The sequence below is a fragment of the Trachypithecus francoisi genome, unplaced genomic scaffold (genome assembly GCF_009764315.1).
Source record: "Trachypithecus francoisi isolate TF-2019V2 unplaced genomic scaffold, Tfra_2.0 Lachesis_group3, whole genome shotgun sequence".
Lineage (NCBI taxonomy): Eukaryota > Metazoa > Chordata > Mammalia > Primates > Cercopithecidae > Trachypithecus > Trachypithecus francoisi.
Window position 1 is genome coordinate 964,321 of NW_022681468.1, and position 23,887 is coordinate 988,207.

Sequence of the window (23,887 nt, forward strand, 5' to 3'; positions counted from 1 at the left end):
ACAGCCCTTCCGGGGTCTTCCACACGTGGAGCATCCCTCTGAGGGTGCCAGGCCTGACAGCCCCTCTCCCTCCACAGGACCACCAGCCCTGGGAACCCGGGGTCCTGGGGGCAGGGTTCCAGTGTCTCCCTCCCCAAAGGTTCTATACACCCCTCCCCTCCCCGGTGGCCACTCCATGTATGCTGGCCTCCGGGGGACAGGCAGGCCAACGGTGTGAAGGAAATCTCGTTCAGGGCTGCAACCAGGGACAAATGCCACAGGAGCCTCCAGGAAGGCCACTGAGCCCGAGCCTAGCCTTCATGTGCCCACACCCCCCCACGGCATAGATGGGGCATGGCGTCCCCAGCCTCCAGCAGCTGCAGGGACCTTGCAGAGCCACCAGCCACCTCCGCCCAGCTCCCTGCCAGCCCCTGGCCAGGCCCCCGCCTGCGTGTGCTCGCCTTGAGGAGCAGCCCAGCTGGGGACCCCCGGCTGCAGGATGGTGACCTGAGAGTGAGTACAAGGTGAGGCCACCGTGCAGGGTGCCAGCTCCAAGCGGGTCACGGGGACGAGGGCTGCGGCCATCAGGAAGCCCTGCATGCACACCTTGGACACGCGGCCCGAGGGCCAGTTCACCTTAGTGCGCCTCATTCTCCTGCACAAAAGAGCCCCCATCCTTTCTTCACAAGGCTTTTGTGGGAGCAGAGGTGGCATTGCCCAGTACCTTCTCCCTTTCCCAGGCAGCGGGACCCCGAGTTTGCTGACCGGCACCACCAAGCCCAGGCATGCATCAAGAGTGAGAGCCTGGGAGCTGGGCAGGGGCCCCGGGGTGGGGGCTGAGAGGGCAGAGAACCTCCCCCAGCACTCGGTGCGCGTCCGTAGTAAAGGAGCCTCACCTGAGCCCCTGCTGTTGCTCAATCGACTTCCCAAGAACAGAGAAAAGGGAACTTCCAGGGCGGCCCGGGCCTCCGGGGGTTCCCACCCCATTTTTAGCTGAAAGCACTGAGGCAGAGCTCCCCCTACCCAGGCTCCATTGCCTGGCATAAAAATAACCACCATGGTTACTGATCATCTGGGAGCTATCCAGGAACGCGACAGGGAGCAGGATGGACCACACCAGCCACAGGCACCAAATGGAGGACCCAGCACTTCAGGTATCCCAGGTCACAGGGAGCCCCAATCGAGGGGCTGGCCCAGGCAGCAGTGAGGGAGAGGCTGCCTGGGCCCCTGACAGGGAGGGGACTCCTGGGCCACCCGCACAGCATCAACCAAGCTTCTTGGTCACTGCATGGACTCTAGGCATCCTTTCCCTGCGTGGGGACACAGGAAAGCTAGAAACAGCCTAACGCCGACCTGGAGAAGGCAAGGGGCTGGGACAGAGCTGGGCCCAAGACTTAAAAGGTCAGAGGCCCCACGCTGGGCAGAGCTAGGCTGGGTGCAGACTGCCACTCCTAGGACAGGGACAGCCAACCCAGAGCCGGGAGGGAGGGTGGGTAGACCGCAGCAGGGATCCATCCTGAGCTGCACTGCGCGACTGGCGGATCTGGGCAAGTCTGAGGGGGATAGACTGGGTGGACTAGACGGACAGGCAGAACAGACTGAGCTGAGGCAAGCTGGGTGGGCTGAGAGGGCTACCCTGTTCCTTTAGAGGATAGGCTGGCCAAGCTGAGCTGTACTGAGCCAGGGCAATCGGGGCTGGCCCGGGCCAGATGGGTTTAGCTGAGTTGAGTGAGTGGACTGGGTAGAGTGAAATGATCTACCCTCAGTTGAGCCAGGTTTGAGCTGGGTTATTCTAAGCCCTAAGGTGGACTGAGCTGGGCTGAGCTGGACTTATCTAGGGGCAGGGCAAAATCAGGCTGAGCTGAGGTGGCCTGCACTGAGTGGTCCAGGATTGGGTTAAGCTAAATTAGGCTGACCTGGACTCGACTGGACTTGGTTGAAATAAGCTGGGCCGACACAGGAGTAGGGACAAGCTACAGTTCTCTACTTAGGATAAAAGGGGTGTTCGTGGACTATCTGGACTGAATGACACCAAGCTAGGGTATTACCTGCTGAGCTTACCTGAGCTGGCCTGGGCTTAGCAGGGCTGCACTGAGCCGGGCTGAGCTGAGCTGAACAGACCTGAGCCAAGCTTAGCTGGTTAGGCTAAGTTGGGTTGAGCTAAATTGGATTGAGCTGAGGAGGGCTAGGCTGGATGAGAGACCTGATGATGGACAGGGTTAAAAGCTGGAGTGAGCAGGGCTTAAATTATTGAACTAAATTGGGCTGGGGTGATCTAAGTGAGTTCAGCTGGGATGAGCTGGTCTGGGCTGAACTGTGCCAAAGTGAACTGAGCTAAACTAGGCTCGCCTGAGTGGACTAAGCTGGGCTGGGCTCAACTGGGTTCAGCTGAACTGTGCTGGGTTAGACTAAACTGGGTTCAGCTGGGCTGAGTCAAGCTGAACTGGACTAAGGTGGCCTGGCCTGGCCTGAGCTGTGATTGGAAGGGCTGAGCTGAGCTGGGCTGAGCTGGACAGACCTGAGCCAAGCTCAGCTGGTTGGGCTAAGCTGAGCTAAGCTAAATTGGGTTGATCTGTGGAGGGCTAGGCTGAGTGAGGGATCTGAGATGGACAGGGTTAGAAGCTGGACTGAGCTGGGCTTAGATTGCTGAAGTGAGTTGAGGTGGGGTGAGCTAAACTGGGTTTAGCTGGGATGAGCTGATCTGAGCTGGGCTGAACTGAACTGAGCCAAAGTGAACTGGACTGAACCAGGCTAGCCCTGAGTGGGCTGGGCTGGGCTAACCTAGGTTCAGCTAGGCTCATATGGGCTGGGCCAAGCTAAGGTGAACTGAACTGAGCTGAGCTGCGCCAAACTGGGTTCAGCTGGGCTGGGCTGAACTGACCAGAAGTGGACCTGGATGGGCTGAGCTGGGCTGAACTAGGCTAGCCTGAGCGGGCTGAGCTAGGTTGGACTGGGGTGGGGTGAGCTGAGCTGAGCTGGGCTGGGCTAGGCTAACCTAACCCAACCTAACCTGGGTTCAGCTGGCCTAGGTTGGGCTGGGCTGGGCTAAACTGGGTTCACCTGAGATGTGCTAATATGGGCTGGGCTGGGTCAGGTTGAGGTTAGCTGACCTGGGCTGGGCTCAATTGAGTTCACATGGGCTGGGCTGGCCTGGTCTAAACTGGGTTTGGCTGGGCCAGGCCAACTGGGCTGAGGTGGATGGAGCGGAGCTGAGCTGAGCTGGCCTGGCTGGGCCTAAACTGTGACTGGAAGACCTGGGCTGAGCTGGACAGACCTGAGCCAAGCTTAGCTGGTTGGGCTAAGCTGGGTTGAGCCAAATTGGGTTGAGCTGGGGAGAGCTAGGCTGAGTGAGTGACCTGAAATGGACGGGGTAGAAGCTGGAGTGAGCTGGGCTTAGATTATTGAACTGAATTGGGCTAGGGTGATCTAAACTGGGTTCTGCTTGGATGAGCTGATTGGGGCTGGGCTGAAATAGGCTAGCCCTGAGTGGGCTGGGCTGGACTAACCTAGGTTCAGCTGGGGTCATATGGGCTGGGCCAGGCAAAAGTGAACTGAACTGAGCTGAGATGTGCTAAACTGGTTTCAGCTGGGCTGAACTAAGCTAGCCCAAGCGGGCTGAGCTAGGTTGAACTGGGGCGGGCTGGGCTGGGCTGGGCTAACCTAACCTGGGTTCAGCTGGCCTAGGTTGGGCTGGGCTGGGCTACACTGGGTTCAGCTGAGATGTGCTCATATGGGCTGGGCTGGGTCAGGTTGAGGTTAACTGAACTGGGATGAGCTGAGCTGGGCTCAGCAGAGTTCACATGGGCTGGGCTGGGCTGGCCTGGACTAAATTGGGTTTGGCTGGGCCGGGCCAACTGGGCTGAGGTAGATGGAGCTGAGCTGGCCTGGCTTGAGCTGTGACTGGAAGACCTGGGCTGAACCGGACTGTCCTAAGCCAAGCTTAGCTAGTTGGGCTAAGCTGGGTTGAGCTCAGTTGGGTTGAGCTGGGGAGGGCTAGGCTGGGTGAGGGACCTGTGAGATGAACAGGGTTAGAAGCTGGACTGAGCTGGGCTTAGACTGCTGAACTGAGTTGAACTAAACAGGGTTTAGCTGGGATGAGCTGATCTGGGCTGGGCTGAACTGAACTGTGCCAAAGGGAACTGGACTGAACCAAGCTAGCCCTGAGTGGACTGGGCTGGGCTGGGCTGGGCTAACCAAGGTTCAGCCGGGCTCACATGGGCTGGGCCCAACTAAGATGAACTAAAGTGAGCTGAGCTGTGCTAAACTGGGTTCAGCTGGGCTCATATGGGCTGGGCCAGGCTAAGGTGAACTGAACTAAGCCAAGCTGTGCTAAACTGGGTTCAGTTGGGCTGGGGTGGGCTGAACTGACCAGAATTGAACTGGGCTGGGCTGTGCTGAACTAGGCTAGCCTGAGCGGGCTGAGCTAGGTTGGACTAGGGCGACCTGGGCTGGGCTAGGCTAGGCTAAGCTAACCTAACCTGGGTTCAGCTGGCCTAGGTTGGGCTGGGCTAAACTGAGTTCAGCTGAGATGTGCTAATATGGGCTGGGTTGGGTCAGGTTGAGGTTAACTGGGCTGACCTGAGCTGGGTTCAGCTGAGTTCACATGGACTGGGCTGGCCTGGCCTAAACAGGGTTTGGCTGGGCCAGACCAACTGGGCTGAGGTGGATGGAGCTGGGCTGAGCTGGACAGACCTGAGCCAAGCTTAGCTGGTTGGGCTGACTAAGCTGGGTTGAGCTAAATTGGGTTGAGCTGGGGAGGGCTAGGCTGGGTGAGTGACCTGAGATGGACAGGGCAGGAGAAGCTGGAGTGAGTTGGGCTTAGATTATTGAACTGAATTGGGCTGGGGTGATCTAAACTGGGTTCTGCTGGGATAAGCTGACCTTGGCCGGGCTGAACTGTGCAGAGCTGAACCTAGGTGGGCTGGGCTAAACTGAGCTGAACTGGGCTGCTGGGCTGGACTGGGTAAACTGGGCTGAGCTGAGCTAGGCTAAACTGAGTTGGGATGGGCTCGGCTGGGCCAAACTGGGTTCAGCTGAGATGGGCTAATATGAGCTGGGCTGGGCCAGGCTGAGCTCAACTAAACTGGGCTGTGCTGGACTGGGCTGAGCTGGACTGAACTGTATTCAGCTGGGCTGTCCTGGCCTGGGCTAAACGGAGTTCGGCTGGGCTGGGCTGGGCTGAGCTGAGTAGGATTAGTTGAGCTGGTCATAACTGGATTTAATTAGCTAGGCTAGACTTAGCTGACTAAGCTGATCTGGACTGGATTCATCTGTGTGAAGTTGGGGTGAGGTGGCTATTTTAAGTCCAGCTTGGCTGAGCTAAACTGGACTGGGCTAAATTGAGCTGGACTGACCATTCTCACCTGGCTAAGAGGAGCTGAGACAGAAGCAAGCTGGTTGAGCTGGCTGGACTGAAATGAGAGTTTGCTGCCTGCAAGGGGAGGTCCTGGGCTGACCTGGGCCAGGCTGAACCAGGCTGGCCTAGAGTGCACTTTGGAGGGTGACTCCTGCGGTGGCCCAGTCTCAGCTGAACTTGGCTGTCCCGGTGGGCAGAGTGGGACTGGATACTGTGACTTTCAGGGTGCCTAGAGCAGACTTCAAGACCAAGCTAAACTGGGCTCCAGGGGCAGGATGGACTGGCGACTTGGGGTTCCGGGCCGGGGCGAAGGGCCACGCTGTGCAGACCACAACGTCTGGGCCAGGGTTCTGTTGTGGGAGGGACTGCCCGGGGCATCAGGGCAAGCCTTCCTGCCCTCCCCTAGAGGTCAGGAGTAGGCAGAGCACCATGGGCGTCTGGCAGGTCAGGGGAGGGCTGCTGTGTTGGGGAGATGGGGGCTCGGCACTCGAGAGCCCAAGGAGCTGAGACCACAGCCTCGGGGGATGGGAGTCGGCGTTGGAGGGCAGGCAGACCATCTACCATGAGCCCAGAGAGAGTGTGAAGGGGGAGGGTTCTGGTGTTCCACGTCCCATGGGGTCCCCGGGTTTCAGCCTAGGGGCATGGCCCAGTGCCTCTGCTTCTGAGTGCCCACGCTGCAGTGCCTTGATGGGGACGCTGGGGTCATCCTGGAGGCACCCCCTTCCTGAGCCCATCCTGAGGATAGTGGCTGAGCGACAGCTTCTGGTGGGGGAACGGCGGCCCTGGGAGGTGCCCTGGGCTGGGGGCTTGTGGGGATAAAGGCCCAGAATGAGCCTGGCCATCTGGATCCCTGGGCTGCCACGGGGTCCCTAGCTCCTCCATCCAGACCCCCAGGCCTGATGGGCCCTGGCCCAAGGCTGGCACTGACTAGGTTCTGTCTTCACAGCCTCCATACAGAGCCCCTTCGTCTTTCCCTTGATCCCCTGCTGCAGACACGTTCTCTCCAATGCCACCTCCGTGACCCTGGGCTGCCTGGCCACGGGCTACTTCCCGGAGCCGGTGATGGTGACCTGGGACGCAGGCTCCCTCAACAGGAGCACTATGACCTTACCAGCCACCACCTTCACGCCCTCCGGTCACTATGCCACTATCAGCTTGCTGACCGTCTCGGGTGCGTGGGCCAATCAGATGTTCACCTGCCATGTGGTGCACACTCCATCGTCCGCAGACAAAGAGGTCAACAAAACCTTTGGCGGTAAGAGAGGGCCAAGCTCAGAGACCACAGTAGCCAGGAGTGCCAGGCTGAGGGCTGGCAGAGTGGGCAGGGGGTGAGGGGGTGGGTGGGAACACCCAGCATGCTTGGGTACCAGGGCCAGGAACGTGGGGGCAAGAGGGAGGGTGCACAGAGTTCAGGGAGGCCAACAACCCTCATGACCATCAGCTCTCCCCCAGTCTGCTCCAGGGACTTCACCCCGCCCACCGTGAAGATCTTACAGTCATCCTGCGATGGCGGCGGGCACTTTCCCCCGACCGTCCAGCTCCTGTGCCTCATCTCCGGGTACACCCCAGGGGCCATCAACGTCACCTGGCTGGAGAACGGGCAGATCATGGAAGTGAACTCGCCCACCCCCCCTGCCATGCAGGAGGGTGAGCTGGCCTCCACACAAAGTGAGCTCACCCTCGCCCAGAAGCACTGGCTGTCGGACCGCACTTACACCTGCCAGGTCACCTATCAAGGTGACACCTTTGAGGACAGCACCAAGAAGTGTGCAGGTACGTTCCCACCTTCCCTGGTGGCCACCACAGAGGCCAGAGAAGGTGGCGGGCGGGCCTCACACAGTCCTCCGGTGTACCACAGATTCCAACCCGAGAGGGGTGAATGCCTACCTAAGCCGGCCCAGCCCGTTTGACCTGTTCATCAGCAAGTCGCCCACGATCACCTGTCTGGTGGTGGACCTGGCACCCAGCAAGGGGACCGTGAACCTGACCTGGTCCCGGGCCAGTGGGAAGCCTGTACCCCAGGTCCCCGCAAGGGAGCAGAAGCAGCGCAATGGCACGTTAACCGTTACGTCCATCCTGCCGGTGGTCACCCAAGACTGGATCGAGGGGGAGACCTACCAGTGCAGGGTGACCCACCCCCACCTCCCCAGGGCCCTCGTGCGGTCCACGACCAAGACCAGTGGTGAGCCACAGGCAGGCCAGGATTGTGGGGAGGAGGGAGGGAGGGAGGGAGGGAGGGAGTGAGCCAGCAGAGCCTGGGCTTGACCCCACGTCTGGCCACAGGCCCGCGTGCTGCCCCGGAAGTCTATGTGTTTGCAACGCCAGAGAAGCTGGAGAGCCAGGACAAGCGCACCCTCGGCTGCCTGATCCAGAACTTCATGCCTGAGGACATATCGGTGCAGTGGCTGCACAGTGAGGTGCAGCTCCCGGACACCCGGCACAGCATGACGCAGCCCCGCAAGACCAAGGGCTCCGGCTTCTTCGTCTTCAGCCGCCTGGAGGTGACCAAGGCCGAATGGGAGCAGAAAGACGAGTTCATCTGCCGTGCAGTCCATGAGGCAGTGAGCCCCTCATGGATCGTCCAGCAAGCCGTGTCTGTAAATCCCGGTAAATGATGCACTCCTGCCTCCCTCCCTCTCAGGGCTCCATCCAGCTGTGCAGTGGGGAGGGCTGGCCAGACCTTCTGTCCACTGTTGCAACCACCCCAGGAAGCCACCCCCAATAAACTGTGCCTGCTCAGAGCCCTGGGTACACCCGTTCTTGGCAGCGGGCAGGGCTGTGGGCAGGGGCATCTTGGCACAGAGGAATGGGCCCCCCAGGAGGGGCAGTGGGAAGAGGTGGGCAGGGCTGAGGCACCATTTCATCCATCTGTCTTCGTGTCAGGGGTATTTGTCAAACAGTGTATCTGCAGGGACTCATCACAGATACCCTGGGCCCTCTCTGCCCCTACTCTGGGTTCACCCCCTCCAAGGAGTCCAAAGACCCAGGGAAAGTCCTCAGGGAAGGGGGCAAGGGAGCCAAGCCCCCACGGCCCTCTCTCTTGGGGACTTGGCTTCTACCCCCCTGGACATGAGCCCCTGAACCCCTAGGTGTAGATGGGGACACAGGCCCCTCCAGGTGGAAAAACAGCCCTCAGTGAAACCCCCACACAGGCACACAGGACCCCAGACAGCCCTCCCCCGAGTCTGTGCCACTGCAGTTCGCCTCTCTGCCCTGCCCCGCCTTGCAGAGCCCTGGCCCCAGCACAGGGGCCAGTGGGGCCGAGCCCACTCACACCCTACAGCCTCCGCCACCCTGCCCTGTGGGCACACCAGGCCCAGGTCAGCACCCAGGCCCCCTCTCCTACTGCCCCTCCCCTGCCCCTCGGTCCATCCTGAGTCGGCCCCCAGGGAACGGCCAGCCTCCGGTCACACCCAGTCACGCCCACTCAAGGCACAGTTGTGCATGTACCAGGCCCCATAGCAACTCCACAGTGCCCTGCACCACCACCAGGATGCCAAAGGCACCCCACAAATGGTCACATGTGGCCCACACTCCGCCTCCCATGCTGCCTCCAGCCAGGCTACTCCCAAGCACTTCCTCTAAGTCATGCCTGGGCCGCTGGATCCCAGACAGAAATGGAGAGGCCTCACATGGTATCCTCTAGTCCAACCCTCCCTGTCACCCTGTCAAACACAGGATGGATGCACCCCAGGACCTGGGCTCCATCCCACTCCCCCTCTCACCCACACCAGAATCCCAGAGCAGGCTACATGCCCCTCCCAGGCCTCAAACCCACAGGTGCATCTGACACCCCCGATCCAAACGCTCCCCGTGGTCATGCATACCAAGTGCACAGCACCCACCAAATCCACACAGAGACACAGGCGCTGGGCACCCCATGAGCACAAAGCCCTTCCATGTCTGAAGACAGTCCCTCCACATCATCACAGCCATGCACTCAGCTTCACTCTCACATCTCGGCCCACCTGCACCCAGCTCCGGGCCGGGAGCAGCAGAAAGAGGTGTGAAGGGCCGAGGCTGGACCTGCGCCTGCTGGTGGCCCGTGACCAGCAGGCAACTCAGGGCATTGGGGAAGGGAGTGGAGGGGACCCAGGGCAAGAGGAGCCAGAGGGACCAGGCTGATAGGCGGGGCTGGGCCAGGGTAGGGCCAGGAGGCTGCTCTGGACTCCCACAGGCCTGGGCTCATAGTCCACACCAGGACAGCCCCTCAGAGCACCCACGCAGTGAGTCCCAGGTCTTGGGAGCCAGGCTGCAGAGCTCACGCATCCTTCCAAGAGCCCTGAGTGAGGGGCCACTCCTGTGCCAAGGTGCTGGTTCCTTCTCTGGGGAGGGGGTGGGGTCTAGAGAGAGGTGGAGTAGAGGTAACCAGAGAAGCCATAAGGAACAGAGGGAAAATGGGGCCAGAGTGGGGGCCCACAGACGAGAGGTCAGGAGTGGTCAGCCTGGTCCTGGGCTGTTGACTGACTCGGGACCTGGGTCCCCACCCTCAGGGTTGGCTGGCAGCTCTGCGCAGTCCCAGAGGGCCCCTGATAGGGTACTCTGCCACTCCGAACAGCAGCAAGGGCTGCCGAGAGCAGCAAGGGGCTCTGTCCCCGACCACTGCTGCCACTGTGGAGCTGGGAGGGCTGACTGGCCAGATCTCCCAGAGCTGGACGTGTGCGTGGAGGAGGCCGAGAGTGAGGCGCTGTGGACGTGGACTGGCCTCTGCATCTTCGCCACACTCTTCCTGCTCAGTGTGAGCTACAGCGCTGCCATCACACTCCTCACGGTGGGCACCCACCTCCAGGGGCCAGGCCAGGGCAGGGGGCTGGGCAGAGCCAGCAGAGCGCCCTGACCCACGCCCTCCCCTCAGGTGCAGCGGTTCCTCTCAGCCACGCGGCAGGGGAGGCCCCAGACCTCCCTCGACTACACCAACATCCTCCAGCCTCACGCCTAGGCCGCGGGCCACTTGCGCTCCACCAGGCCTAGCTGCTTCTCTGCCGGCACCTAAGCCTCCCTCGGGCTGTGCCCTGCTCTGGGTGGGAAAAGGGAAGCAGACAAGAAAAGGGGGCGCAAGGTCACTACTGTGGGCTGATGGCCAGTGAATCTGAGCCCAGAGGGGCCCGCTCAGCCGCAAGGTTAAAGGTGCCGACAGAACCACCAGTTGCAGCCCCCACCCCAAAACAGTGTCCGTCCCTTCAACGGAGTCATCGAGGAGGGGGTGGCTGCTGGCCGTTCTGAGCTCATCCCAGGCCCCTGGGTCTCCGGGTCACTCCCATTCTGACTGTACAATCACCAAAAGCCAAGGAGGGCCCAGCACCCAGCCCAGGACACAGCTGAGTCTGCATCCAGCCCAACGCCAGCCCACGGCCTCACTCCCCAGCCTTGGTCTGACCCTTCTACCCCTGAGGTCCAAGTGCCTGGCATCCCGTCCCCCAGGCCTCACCCACCCTCTTTCCCTTCACCCACCCCTCCATCCATCCGCAGCCCCCATCCCTGCAGCGTGAAGGAACAGGGAAGCCCTCTGAGGCCAGGCCACAGGACTGCTGGGGACTTCGGGCCCCTGGAGTGGGTAGAGGGGCTCCCACAGCCAGAGGAGGGGTTTCCTCCAGGGACAGCAGCTGCTGACCTCATCCCTGTGACCTCGTCCAGCCTCTGGCTTCAGCAGTCCTATTTCCTTCCCTCTGGGTTTCCTAGTAAAGTTCCTTTTCACAAATCCCACATCTCCAGAGTGCTCTTTGGGAGGTGTCTGTGGCCCTGGAGTGGCTGGTGGGAGGCGGGACCCCTGAGGATGTGGAGGAGGAGCCAGAGGGGAAGGAAGGGCAGGGGCCATTCTGGGGTCCTGAGAGCCAAAGTGTCCAAGTGGTGGTTCCCATCAATCACCCCTCAGCACCCCAGAGACTCCCCAGCTCAGCCCTGTCATGCCTGGTCTGCTGGTCTCCAGCCCAGAATCATGCCTCTTCTCAGGTCAAGTCAAAGCAACAAGCAACATCAACCCCTTTGTGGGCAAAACCAGAAGAGGGGCCCATGCTGTGGTCAGCGCAGGAGGCCCCAAGAATGTGGCTGCACAGTCACCAAGGTGGGGGCTGGTGGTGGCCCCCAGGACCACTGGCTACACACCCTGATCCACCACCCACTGAGCACAGACAAAGTTGACTCCCCATCCCACAGCCGCCCACCAGCCTGGACCTCCTGAAGAGCTGAGAAGACACAGGAGCAGGCTAGGGCCCCAGAACCATCGGGGTCACAGGTGGGCATGACCCATACTTGGCCTCAGGGCAAACATGCAGCTTCCCTGGCTGGAGAGACCTGTTTACAATGGTGTCCACAATATCCTAAAAATGGGAGAGAATACATAATAGGCATGACAAAGGGCAGGGTTCCCTCATATACAAAGAGCACTCAGGAATCAAGAAGAAAGGTGAGCAATAGGTTCACCCAGTGGCCGATAATACAAAGAAACCATTTTAACAATTAGAAAAGTGAAAGTAAGGAGGAGGGGATAAAGGGGGTAGAGGTGCTTCTTGGCCCTGACTGAGGGCACGTGAATTGCTAAGACCACTTTTTAGGGCAAGTTGGCAAAATGCCCCAATGCAGGAGAGTCCTCTCACAGGGATGGCCCCACAGGGAGAGCCTCGCTCTGTGCCAGGAGACCCACATCACATGGAGTCTGGCACAAAACAGAATGAAGCGAGCCTGCCACAGTCTGACAGCGGCACCTGGTCCCCCGACCTGTCCTCCACTGCGACCTCAGAGCAGCTGGGCACAGGGGAGAAGGTGAGGAGCAACGGCTCCCTATGGGGTAGAAAACTCCAAAGTGGGCAGTGCTGAGGCCAACTGGGTCCAAGCAACACCAGAGGAGGGGGTGTCGCAGAACATGGCCAAGGCCACAGCCACTGCCCCTCTCCTCACACACTCCCTCGTTCACAGACACACAGGCACACACTCGCACATGCAAAAACACACAGGTTCACACACACAGACTCCACCTCTCCTACACATTTGCACTCACACACCAATCATGCACTCACAAACACGTGCTGACACGCTCGGGCGTGCTCACACCCCCACACACACAGTCTCAGGAGGCCAGGCCCTCAGTCCACCCCATCGCCAGCCCAGGGTCTCGCAAACCCATGTCTCCTACAACAGACCGGCCCTCCGCAGCCAAGGTCCCCCGGACCAGGAGCCCCTCCGGCGGGCAGAGCTCAGTGACTCCTTTCTCTGCCCTCACTCTAGATCTCGAGACCCCCATGGCCCCACAGCAAGGGCAACAAGGAGCCAGCTCACTGCCCCACTGTGGCAGACATCCTCGCACACAGAAAACTCCCCCCGTCAAAGGCCTGAGAGGAAGCCGAGATGAGCACCCACGTAGAGGGGACAGACGGGGCCCGTGGGGAGGAACAGAGGCCTAGATTCACACCCAGGCTCAGAACAGCGCCCCTGCCTCCCACATGGCCTGGCCTCCTGGAAGCAAGAGGGTGCCGTCTCAGGGTTCCTCCATCCCCCTCTTTATTCCCCTATTAACCCACCGGTGGGTACAACCACGGCCCCCAAAAGATAGAGCCACATCCTAGCCCCTGGGGCCATTGAGTGCGGCATTATTTGTCAAAAGGGCCTTTGCAGATCCCATCAAGGTAAGGATTTCGAGATGAGGGCACCCTGGATTATCAAGGGGGCTAGGTCCAAGGACAAGTGTCCTAGCTGGAGACAGATGAGGAGACACAGGGATGGCGAGAGGCAGAGGCAGACAGGGGTGGTGCTACGGACTGAGCGTCTGTGTCTGCCCAAAACTCATGTGTGACAGCCCTAATCCCAGAGTGAGAGCATGCAGAGCTGGGGCCTTGGGGAGGTGGTTAGGGCCTGAGGGGGAACCCTCAAAAATGTGATTTGTTCCCTAATTGCACTAGAGACCCTAAAGAAAAGGGACCCCAGAGAGCAGCCCTGCCCTCTTTCCACCACCTGAGGACACAGTGAAAAGATGGGGGTCTGTGAACCAGGAGGCGGCCCTTACTGGAACTTGACCCTGCTGCCATCCTGACGTTGAACTTCCAGCTTCGAGAACTGTGAGAAATGAATGTTGCTGACGAACCCACCAGTCTATGGTATTTTTGTTATTGCAGCCAGAAATGACTAAGACACAGCAGCCACGTCCCGCTGGCGAGGGCTGAGGCATCCCGAGGTTCATAACAAAAGCTCCAGATCTTCCTTGAACCGCCAGGGTTTGTCTTCCCAGGACTCTGGGGCAGCCCCCGGCTACCTCCCTCCTCCTCTGCCCCCCACCTGCCCTGATCCGGCCTCACTGACACTCCCTGGATTTCACCCCATAGCCTCCGCCGGGGTGGCCCGGCCCCATGGCCAGGGCATCTTCCATTCATGCCCACATTTTCCAGGACTCCACGGCAGCAGCTCCTCTGTGAAGCGCCCCTGGCCTCCCATTGCCAGTGCCACCCGAGCCCCCAGAAAGAGCCTCCCCTGACTCCAGGGCCAGCGTCGCTGGCGGGATTTCTCCAACGCTACGGCCGGCTCCCCAGTGATCCACAGTAGGAGCGCCACCTGGGCAGCGCCGGACAGGGTAGAGCAGGCACCTTGGCCAACCTGACCTGCAGGGCTGCAGCTAGGAGATGGGGTGCCCCCCATGCCCCCACCCTGGGCTGCAGTCTGGGACCCCCTGTGGCCAGTGGGGCAGGCTGAGGGAGGCCAGGCCGGGGTGGCTCCAACCCAGCAGCGCAAGACTCACTCTCCCCAGCTGGATGCCCGCCCTGGGGCCGCAAGGCCCCTCACCGGGGGTCCACTCACAGGCGCCCTTCCCCTGCGGGCGGTGGGGGACCCTCTCTGGCCCTGTGTCTCCCCTTCACCATCTCTGTCTCAGGGTCTCTGAGCCTCCAACGGTGTCTGTTCCTGTTTCCCTGAATTGTGGCCCCCACCCTGCCCTGTGGAGCCGTGAAGCCCCATGGCCGGTGGGGTCACAGAGCCCTGGCCATACACACCTGGCCCCACCACAGCCAGACCACAGACCAGACATGACGTGGAGCCGCACGGCCGTGTCTGCTGGGGCAGGAAGTGGGCGAGTGACCCCGTCTGTAGGCCAGACATACAAGCATGCAGGCCCTCCCCTCCAGCCCCTCAGCATCCAGCCACATCTGTGGACACAGGCAGAGCGGTGGAGCAGGGGTCTGCTAAGGACAGACGGCCATCAGGCCTGGGCGCCCTCCCCACAGCAGCCCCTCTTGGCCACACACCTGTGAGGGTGCCCCTGCCATGACGGCCTGCACACCGGAGGCCACTCACCCAGCCTGGTGGGTCCTCCAGCAGCCTGACCAGGTGGGTCTTGGAGGTCTCCAGGCCTCCATCTCCTCCTCTGCACATTGAGGAGTCCAGCCAGGCTGGTCCTGGCCCCTTCTGGAAGCAAAAGGTGGATAACAGGCACCAAGATAAGAGGCAAGGACAAAAGAGGCCACCACAGAGACTCCGGAACCACAGGACAGGACTTCCTAACCGGCAGGAAGGATCTGGGCACTGGGGCTAAGCCAGGCTGGCCAGGCCTAAACTGGGATGACCCAGGCTTTCCTGGGATACAAGGTGAACAGCTTTCATGGCTGAGCTGAGGCCTAGGCTGAGCCGAGCCAGAGGGCAGAGGAGAAGATGACCTGGAGCCAGTTGGTACACGTCCATGTGGGCTGCCCTGAGCTGCCCTGGGCTGAGCTAGGCTGGGCTGGATGGAGCTGAGCTGAACTGGGCTGAGCTGGGCTGAGCTGAGCTGGGGCTGGGCTGGGCTGGGCTGGGCTGGGGCTGAGCTGGACTGAGCTAGACTGAGCTGAGCTGGGCTGAGCTGAACTGGGCTGGGCTGGGCTGGGCTGGGCTAGGCTGGGCTGGGCTGAACTGGGCTGGACTGGGCTGGGCTGGGCTGGGCTGGGCTGGGCTAGGCTGAGCTAGGCTGGGCTGAGGCTGAGCTGGACTGAGCTAGACTGAGCTGAGCTGGGCTGAGCTGGACTGGACTAGGCTGGGCTGGGCTGGGCTGGGCTGGACTAGGCTGGTCTGGGCTGAGCTGGGCTGAGCTGAGCTAGGCTTAGTTTAGCTAGGCTGAGCTGAGCTGGGTTGGGCTGAACTGAACTGGGCTGAGTCAGGTTAAGCTGAGCTGAGCTGGACTGGGTTGGGCTGGGCTGAGCTAGGCTGACCTGGACTGTGCTAAGCTAGGCTGGGCTGGGCTGAGCTGAGCTGAGCTGGCCTGAGTTAGGCTGGGCTGAGCTGAGCTTGGCTGAGCTGGACTGGGCTGAGCTGGGCTGGGTGAGCTTAGGTGGACTAAGCTGGGCTGAGCTGGGCTGGGCTGGGCTAAGCTGGACTGGGCTGGGCTGGGCTGGGCTGGGCTGGCTGGGCTGGGTGAGCTTAGGTGGACTAAGCTGGGCTGATCTGGGCTGAGCTGAGCCAGGCTGAGCTGAGCCAGGCTGAGCTGGACCAGGCTGGGCTGAGCTAGGCTGGGCTGAGCTGGGCTGGGCTGAGCTGGGCTGGGCTGGGCTGGGCTGGGCTGGGCTGGGCTGAGCTGGGTGAGCTTAGGTGGACTGAGCTGAATTGGGCTGGGCTGAGCTAAGCTGAGCTACACTGGGCTGAACTGGGCTGGACTGAGCTGGGTTGGGTTGGGTTGACCTGGGCTGAGCTGGGTTCAGCTGGGCTAGGCTAAGCTGGGCTGGGCTGGGCTGGGCTGAGCTGGGTGAGCTTAGGTGGACTGAGCTGGACTGGGCTGAGCTGAGCTGAGCTAGGCTAAGCTAAACTACACTGGGCTGAGCTGGGCTGGGCTGAGCTAGACTGAGCTGAGCTGGGTTCAGCTGGGCTAGGCTAAGCTGGGCTGGGCTGAGCTTGGGCTAGGTTGGGCTGAGCTGAGCTGGGCTGGGCTGGGCTGAGCTAAGCTGGGCTGGGCTGGGCTGAGCTAAGCTGTACTGAGCTAGGCTGACCTAGGCGAGGCTGGGCTGGGCTAGGCTGAGCTGGGCTGGACTGGGCTGGGCTGGGGTAGGCTGAGCTGGGCTGGTGTAGGCTGGGCTGGGCTGGGCTGGGCTGAGCTGAGATGGGTTGAGTTGGACCCAGCGGGGATGGGCTGGGCTGGGCTGAGCTAGGCTGAGCTGGGCTGGGCTGAGCTAGGCTGGGCTGAGCTGACCTGACCCGACCCGAGCTGAGCTGGGCTGAGTCGGGCTGAGCTAAGCTGGACTGGGCTGGGCTGGGCTAAGCTAGACTGACCTGGACTGTGCTGAGCTGGGCTGGGCTGGGCTGAGCTGAACTAGACTGGGCTGAGCTGGGCTGGGTTGGGTTGACCCAGGCTGAGTTGAACTGGGTTGGGTTGACCTGGGCGGGGCTGGGTTCAGCTGGGCTAGGCTAAGCTGAGCTGGGCTGGACTGAGCTGGGTTTGGCTGAGCTGAGCTGGGCTAGGTTGGACTGAACTGGGCTGAGCTGGGCTGGGCTGAGCTAGACTTTAGCAGAGCTGGGTTGGTTTGGGTTGACCTGGGTTGAGCTGGGTTCAGCTGGGCTAGGCTAAGCTGGGCTGGGCTGGGCTGGGCTGGGCTGGCTGGGCTGGGCTGGTCTGGTCTGAGCTGAGCTGGGCTGGGCTGAGCTGGGCTGGGCTGGGCTGGGCTGGGCTGGGCTGAGCTGAGCTGAGCTGAGCTAGGCTGGTTTCAGCTGGGCTGGGCTGAGCTGGGTGAGCTTAGGTGAACTGGGCTGAGCTGGACTGGGCTGAGCTGGACTGAGCTGGGCTGGGCTGGGCTGGGCTGGGCTGAGCTGGACTGGGCTGGTCTGAGCTGAGCTGAGCTGAGCTGGACTGGGCTGAGCTGGGTGAGCTTAGGTACACTGAGCTGGGCTGGGCTGAGCTGAGCTGAGCTGGGCTGAGCTGGGCTGGGCTGGGCTGAGCTGGGTGAGCTTAGGTGGACTGAGCTGGGCTGGGCTGGGCTGAGCTGGGTGAGCTTAGGTGGACTGAGCTGAGCTGGGCTGAGCTGGGCTGGGCTGGGCTGGGCTGGGCTGAGCTGAGCTGAGCTGGACTGGGCTGGTCTGAGCTGAGCTGAGCTGAGCTGGACTGGGCTGAGCTGGGTGAGCTTAGGTGGACTGAGCTGGGCTGGGCTGAGCTGAGCTGAGCTGGACTGGGCTGAGCTGGGTGAGCTTAGGTGGACTGAGCTGGGCTGGGCTGAGCTGAGCTGGGCTGAGCTGGGCTGAGCTGAGCTGAGCTGGGCTGGGCTGAGCTGGGCTGGGCTGAGCTGAGCTGGATGAGCTTAGGTGGACTGAGCTGGGCTGGGCTGAGCTGGGCTGAGTTGAGCTGAGCTAGGCTGAGCTGGGCTGAGCTGAGCTGAGCTGAGCTGAGCGAGCTGAGCTGGGCTGGGCTGGGCTGGGCTGGGCTGAGCTGGGTGAGCTTAGGTGGACTGAGCTGGGCTGGGCTGGGCTGAGCTGGGTGAGCTTAGGTGGACTGAGCTGGACTGAGCTGGGCTGAGCTGGGCTAAGCCGAGCTGAGCTGAGCTGGGCTGGGCTGAGCTGGGCTGAGCTGGACTGGGCTGGGCTGGGCTGGGCTGGGCTGGGTGACCTGGAACCAGGCTGGGGTGAGCTAGGCTGGGCTGGACTGGGCTGAGGTGAGCTGAGCTGAGCTGGGTTTGGCTGAGCTCAGCTGAGCTGGGATAGGCTGGACTGGACTAGGCTGGGCTGGGCTGAGTTGAGCTGAGTTGAGCTGAGCTGAGCTGTACTGAGCTAGGCTGTCCTGGGCTAGGCTGAGCTGACCTGGGCTGGGCTGTGCTGAGCTGGACTGAGCTGGGCTGACCTGGGCTAGGCTGAGCTAGGCTGACTTGGGCTGGAATGGACTGGACTGGACTGAGTTGGACTGGCCCGGGCTGGGCTGGATGGGCTGAGGTGGCTGCTAATGTGGGAAGGAGGCTGTGGGTTGAGTGTGACCCCACCTGCAGAGCCCTGAGCCCAGCTGTGTTCTTAGGGGTTCTCAGGGCCATGTAGCTCTGTTGCACCACAATTCTGTCTTCCCTCTTGCCCTTTGCCTGAAGGAAATTTGGAATGTGCTCGGCCCAGAGCTCCCCGGTATAGCAGGCCCTGTCCTGGAGGGCCTGGCAGGGACATGGCTTAGCCTACTGGCCTCTGGTCCTGAGACCTCATAGGCCACAGGGGTCCACTGTGGCTTGTTTGGGCCTGGGGTGGGGCTCGTGGAGTGGTGGGTGTTGGACTGAGACCCTGACTGGGGACAGGGAGGTGGGGTCACAACCAAGCCATCCCACCCCTACCCCATGCACACAGCACTCAGAGCCCAGGGTACCACCTCAGAGCCCCTGCCAAGATCCTCTCTAGCTGCAGGGGAGACAGCAATATATGTCCCCCCACCCAGAGCGGGAGCTGCAGTCAGGGAGCTCAGAGGACTCAGCCACGCCACAGCAGAGCCCTGTTTAATACAACTTGTGTCTGGGACGGCCTGGGTCAGAGGCCCTATCTGAGGAGCATGTTCAGAAACCATGTCACTGGGATCAGACAGCCGGGTCCAAACGCAGGCCTGTGGTGCAGGAGCTGTGTGACCTTGGGGCCGTCACCGGGCCTCTCTGTGCTGGGTTCCTCCCGTGTAGAGGAGAGGCAGGCACAGTCTGTCGTCCTGGGGACACGGCATGAGGGCCGCGTCCTCACAGCACATTCTGTGTTCCAGCATCCCCGACCAGGCCCAACGTCTTCCCGCTGATCCTCCACGGCCCCCAGCCAGAGGGGAATGTGGTCGTCGCCTGCCTGGTCCAGGGCTTCTTCCCCCAGGAGCCACTCAACGTGACCTGGAACAAAAGCGGAGAGGGCGTGACCGTCATAAACTTCCCGCCCAGCCAGGACGCCTCCGGGGGCCTGTACACCACGAGCAGCCAGCTGACCCTGCCGGCCGCACAGTGCCTAAGCAGCCAGTCCGTGACATGCCACGTGGAGCACTACACGAATCCCAGCCAGGATGTGGTTGTGCCCTGCGGTTAGAGGGCAGGCTGGGGAGTGGGGCAGGGCCACCCCAGCCTGCCCCGACACTGCGCCTGGACCCGTGTTCCCCACAGGGAGCCGCCCCTTCACTCACACCAGAGTGGACTGTGGGCCGAGCCCCAGGAGGTGGTGGTAGACAGGCCAGGAGGGGCAAGGCGGGGGCATGGGGAAGGGCATGCTGACCAGCTCAGGCCATCTCTCCACTCCAGGTCGACCCCCATGTCCCCCATGCTGCTCATGCTGCAAGCCCCGACTGTCGCTGCGCCGGCCGGCCCTTGAGGACCTGCTCCTAGGTTCAGAAGCGAACCTCACGTGCACACTGACCGGCCTGAGAGATCCCTCGGGTGCCACCTTCACCTGGACGCCCTCAAGTGGGAAGAACGCTGTCCAACAGTCACCTGAGCGTGACCCCTCTGGCTGCTACAGTGTGTCCAGTGTCCTGCCCGGCTGTGCCGAGCCATGGAACAATAGGGAGACCTTCACCTGCACTGCTAAGCACCCTGAGTTGGAGACCCCGCTAACTGCCACCATCTCAAAATCCGGTGGGTCCAGACCCTGCTCCGGGCTCTGGTTTGCAAAGCATATTCCCAGCCTGCCTCCTCCCTCCCGGTCCTGGACTCGGGTGCTCATGCCAAGTGCAGAGGGAAACTGAGGCAGGCTGAGAGGGCCAGGACACAGCCCGGGGTGCCCACCAGAGCAGTGGAGGCTCTCTCATCCCCTGCCCAGCCCCCTGACCTGGCTCTCTACCCTCCAGGAAACATGTTCCGGCCCGAGGTCCACCTGCTGCCGCCGCCGTCGGAGGAGCTGGCCCTGAACGAGCTGGTGACGCTGACGTGCCTGGCACGCGGCTTCAGCCCCGAGGACGTGCTGGTTCGCTGGCTGAAGGGAACAGAGCAGCTGCCCCGTGACAAGTACCTGACTTGGGCACCCCGGCAGGAGCCCAGCCAGGGCACCACCACCTTCGCGGTGACCAGCATACTGCGCGTGGCAGCCGAGGACTGGAAGAAGGGGGATGCCTTCTCCTGCATGGTGGGCCACGAGGCCCTGCCGCTGGCCTTCACACAGAAGACCATCGACCGCCTGTCGGGTAAACCCACCCACGTCAATGTGTCTGTGGTCATGGCGGAAGTGGACGGCACCTGCTACTGAGCCGCTCGCCTGTCCCCACCCTTGAATAAACTCCATGCTCCCCCAAGCAGCCCCACGCTTCCATCCGGCGCCTCTGTCCATCCTCAGGGTCTCAGCACGTGGGAAAGGGCCAGGGCACGGAGAGGGAAGAACAACCCTGCCTGAGCCTCGGGGGGCCCTGGCACCCCCGTGAGCCTTTCCACCCTGGTGTGAGTGTGAGTTGTGAGTGTGAGAGTGTGTGGTGCAGGAGGCCTCGCCGGTGTGAAATCTTAGGTCTGCCGAGGCAGGCACAGCCCAGGGTGGGTTCTGAGAGACGCACATGCGCCGGAGAGTTCTGAGTGGGCAGCGGCATGGCCATTTGTCCCCGAGAGAGCTGCCTCTGGCTGCAGCTGGGAGGGAATAGAGTGTGAGAGGAGCAGGCTGGCCGAGAAAGAGGCAGGTAGCGGGAGGAGCAGCGAGGGAGTGAGGGGCTGGACTCCAGGGCCCCCCTGGGAGGACAAGCTCCGGGAGGGCCCCACCACCCTAGTAGGTGGGTCTCAGGACATCCCCACTGACGCATGCAGAAAGGGGCACCTCCCCTTAACCACACAGCTCTGTACAGGACACACGGACACATGTGCGTACTCACACCCACATATACGCCTGAGCCCTGCAGGAGCAGAATGTTCACAGCCCAGACCCAGCTCCAGAAAAGCCAGAGGAGTCCCCTCCCAAGCCCCCAGCGGGCATTCCTAGGCCCTCTGGCCTCCCTGTGTTTCCACTGTGCACAGCTCAGGGACCAACTCCATAGACCCCCTCCCAGGCAGCCCCTGCTCCCTGCCTGGCCAAGTCTCCCATCCCTTCCTAAGCCCAACTAGGACCCAAAGCATAGACCGGGAGGGGCCGCGTGGGGTAGCATCAGAAGCAGGCCAGTGAAACAGGGCCTGCCCGGGGCCCCTCTGCATGCCTCTGGCTTCCGCTTGGGGCTCCCAGGAGTGGAAGAACCGTCCCACAACCACTGTGGGACACCTGGCACCAGGACTCCCACAAGGGGGCAGTGGGGCCCCTGCTCTTGCCTTAGACATCTTCGGGCCTCCCCAGGGGCCCCCGCCTTCTGGCTGCCTCCCTCTGCTCTCAGGGCCAAGGTGAGGTGGAGGTTACTGTCACCCCTGAGGGTCCAGTCACCAGAGGGTGACAGCAACAGGTCACCCAAGGAAGCCCTGCCACAGAGAAGCCTTCCAGCCCATGGGACCCAGGACCTGGCCCAGAGGAGGGGCTTTTAAAGAGATAGGGAAAGAGGGAGAATCAATAGATGAGGGGTTGAACCAGCAGACAGAGATCAGGCAGACATATGGGTAGATCCTAGGACATATAATGAATGGATGGGTGGATGGAGGATTGGTAGATGGAGGATGGGTGGGTGGTAAAATGGATGGGTGGGTAAATGGCTGGATGGAGGGTGGACGGATGGATATATGATGGATGGATGGACGAAGGATAGGTGGACGGGTGGATGGAGGATGGATGAGTGGATGAATGAAGGATGGAAGATGAATGGATGGATGGATGGATGGATGATAGATGGGTGGGCAGATGGAGGATGGATGGGTGGATGGAGGATGGAAGATAGATGGAGGAGTGAATGGAGGATGGGTGGATGGATGGAGGATTGAGGATAGATGGGTGGGTGGGTAGATCTATGGAGGATAGGTGGATGGAAGATAAATGGATGGAGAATTGCTTTATGGATGGATGAGTGAATGGATGGAAAATAGCTTTATAGATGGATGGGTGGATGGATGGATGGAAGAAGGATGAATGGATGGAAAATAGCTTTTTAGATATATGGGTGGATATTTAAATGATAGCCTTATATTAATAGATGAATGGAGGATGAATGGATGGGTGAGTGGGTAAGAGTGTTATCGATGGAGGGGTGGATATACAGATAATAGCTTTGTAGATGGATGGATGGATAGATGGACGGAAGGAGAGAAAGATAGGTGAATGACTGGATGTATCAGCATATGACAAGCAGGTACAGCTGTACAAGGGAGGTCTATGCCCTGAGACCCTGAGGAAAATAAGAATGCCTGTGCTGGTAGCTCTCACCTGGCCCTCCCTTGTAACCCCTCAGCCACATTCCCTGGGAAGGCAACAGAGGCCTCTGGTCTTGCCCATTCAATCTTTGGCACACTGAATGTCAGACCCAGGTCTCTGTTTTGGACCCAGATATCCTTGAGGGTGGGTGTATCTGGTCCTCTCTGGCCCCAGAACCCAGTCACTGAATACGTGGCTGGGACTGAGATGGGGTGGGGGTTGAGGGGTGGGAGGGTACCTTGGGCTCAAACTACCCTTGGAGAAGTAGATGGTATCTACTTTCTGCCCTGCTGAGTCTCTCCCTGAAGTGCCCTAAGAACCTCAAAGACAGAAAGTCCCAGCCCCTCAACTGGGACCCTGCCTCCTCATCCTCCCTGGGGGAGTCTCAGGCTTAGATGGGGACCCAGACCCCGCTGTCCCCAGACCCCAAGAAAACATACCCACTGTTCACATAGGTCTGGGCCTGGAAGGCTCTTGCTGTGTTGCAGATTGGCAGATGCTGCCTCCCTCTGTGGTGCTGGACTTGCCGCAGGAGACCCTGGAGGAGGAGACCCCTGGTGCCAACCTGTGGCCCACCACCATCACCTTCCTCACCCTCTTCCTGCTGAGCCTGTTCTATAGCACAGCACTGACTGTGACCAGCGTCCGGGGTCCATCTGGCAACAGGGAGGGCCCCCAGTACTGAGCGGGAGCCAGCAAGGCACAGGTAGGAGCCCAGGAGACGGATGAGCCCACAGTGGAAGGGGTGGGCTGCAGTGCTTGGCTGTGAGGAGAGCACCACCTGCTCCCACTGTGGGGGCACGTGCTCTCCTAGGGGGCCCTTCACAGACACTGAGGACACAGGCAGGCCCAGGGTCAGGACTGAGCTTCCCTCCAGTACAGTAACCAGGATTCCGTCCAGGCTCCCATGAGCCAGGCCAGGGCTAGGACAGAGGGCATTGGCAAGGGTGTTGCTCCTTCAGGCTGTGACCCCTCTGTCTTTGCAGGGAGAAAGTGTGGAGGAACGTCTTGGAGAAGCCAGCTATGCTTGCCAGAACTCAGCCCTTTCAGAAATCACCGACTCGCCCTTACTCACATGCCTTCCAGGTGCAATAAAGTGGTCCCAAGGAAATGTTCACAGACTCTGAATGAGGAGATGGGGGTCAGGGAAAGGGTGGTGGCTTTAGACCGGAGGATGCCTGCTTCAAAGTCCCCCTGGGTGTCATGGTGGTCATGGTGGGCATGGTGGGCATGGACAGAGGGTACCCCTAGTCCCAAAATCAAGAAACAACCTGATCTTGCATGAGGCTGAGGCCCAAGGATGAATGCTGGATTCACCAGAGACCATGGCAAAGAAGCCTGCTCCCAAGAACTATGTGGGATCCCTGTTCCCCATAACCTAGACAGCCCTAG

At 61.1% G+C, this 23,887-nt stretch overlaps 1 gene segment (V, D, J or C); it reads left to right on the forward strand.

Moving 5' to 3' along the window:
• The first annotated feature begins 744 nt into the window (after positions 1-744).
• On the forward strand, positions 745-23,606 carry LOC117069723. The segment is given in 8 exon segments: positions 745-1,133; positions 6,282-6,590; positions 6,788-6,922; positions 18,978-19,283; positions 19,498-19,830; positions 20,043-20,375; positions 22,966-23,201; positions 23,482-23,606. Coding segments are annotated over 7 exon segments (1,728 nt in total).
• The last annotated feature ends 281 nt before the right edge of the window (positions 23,607-23,887 follow it).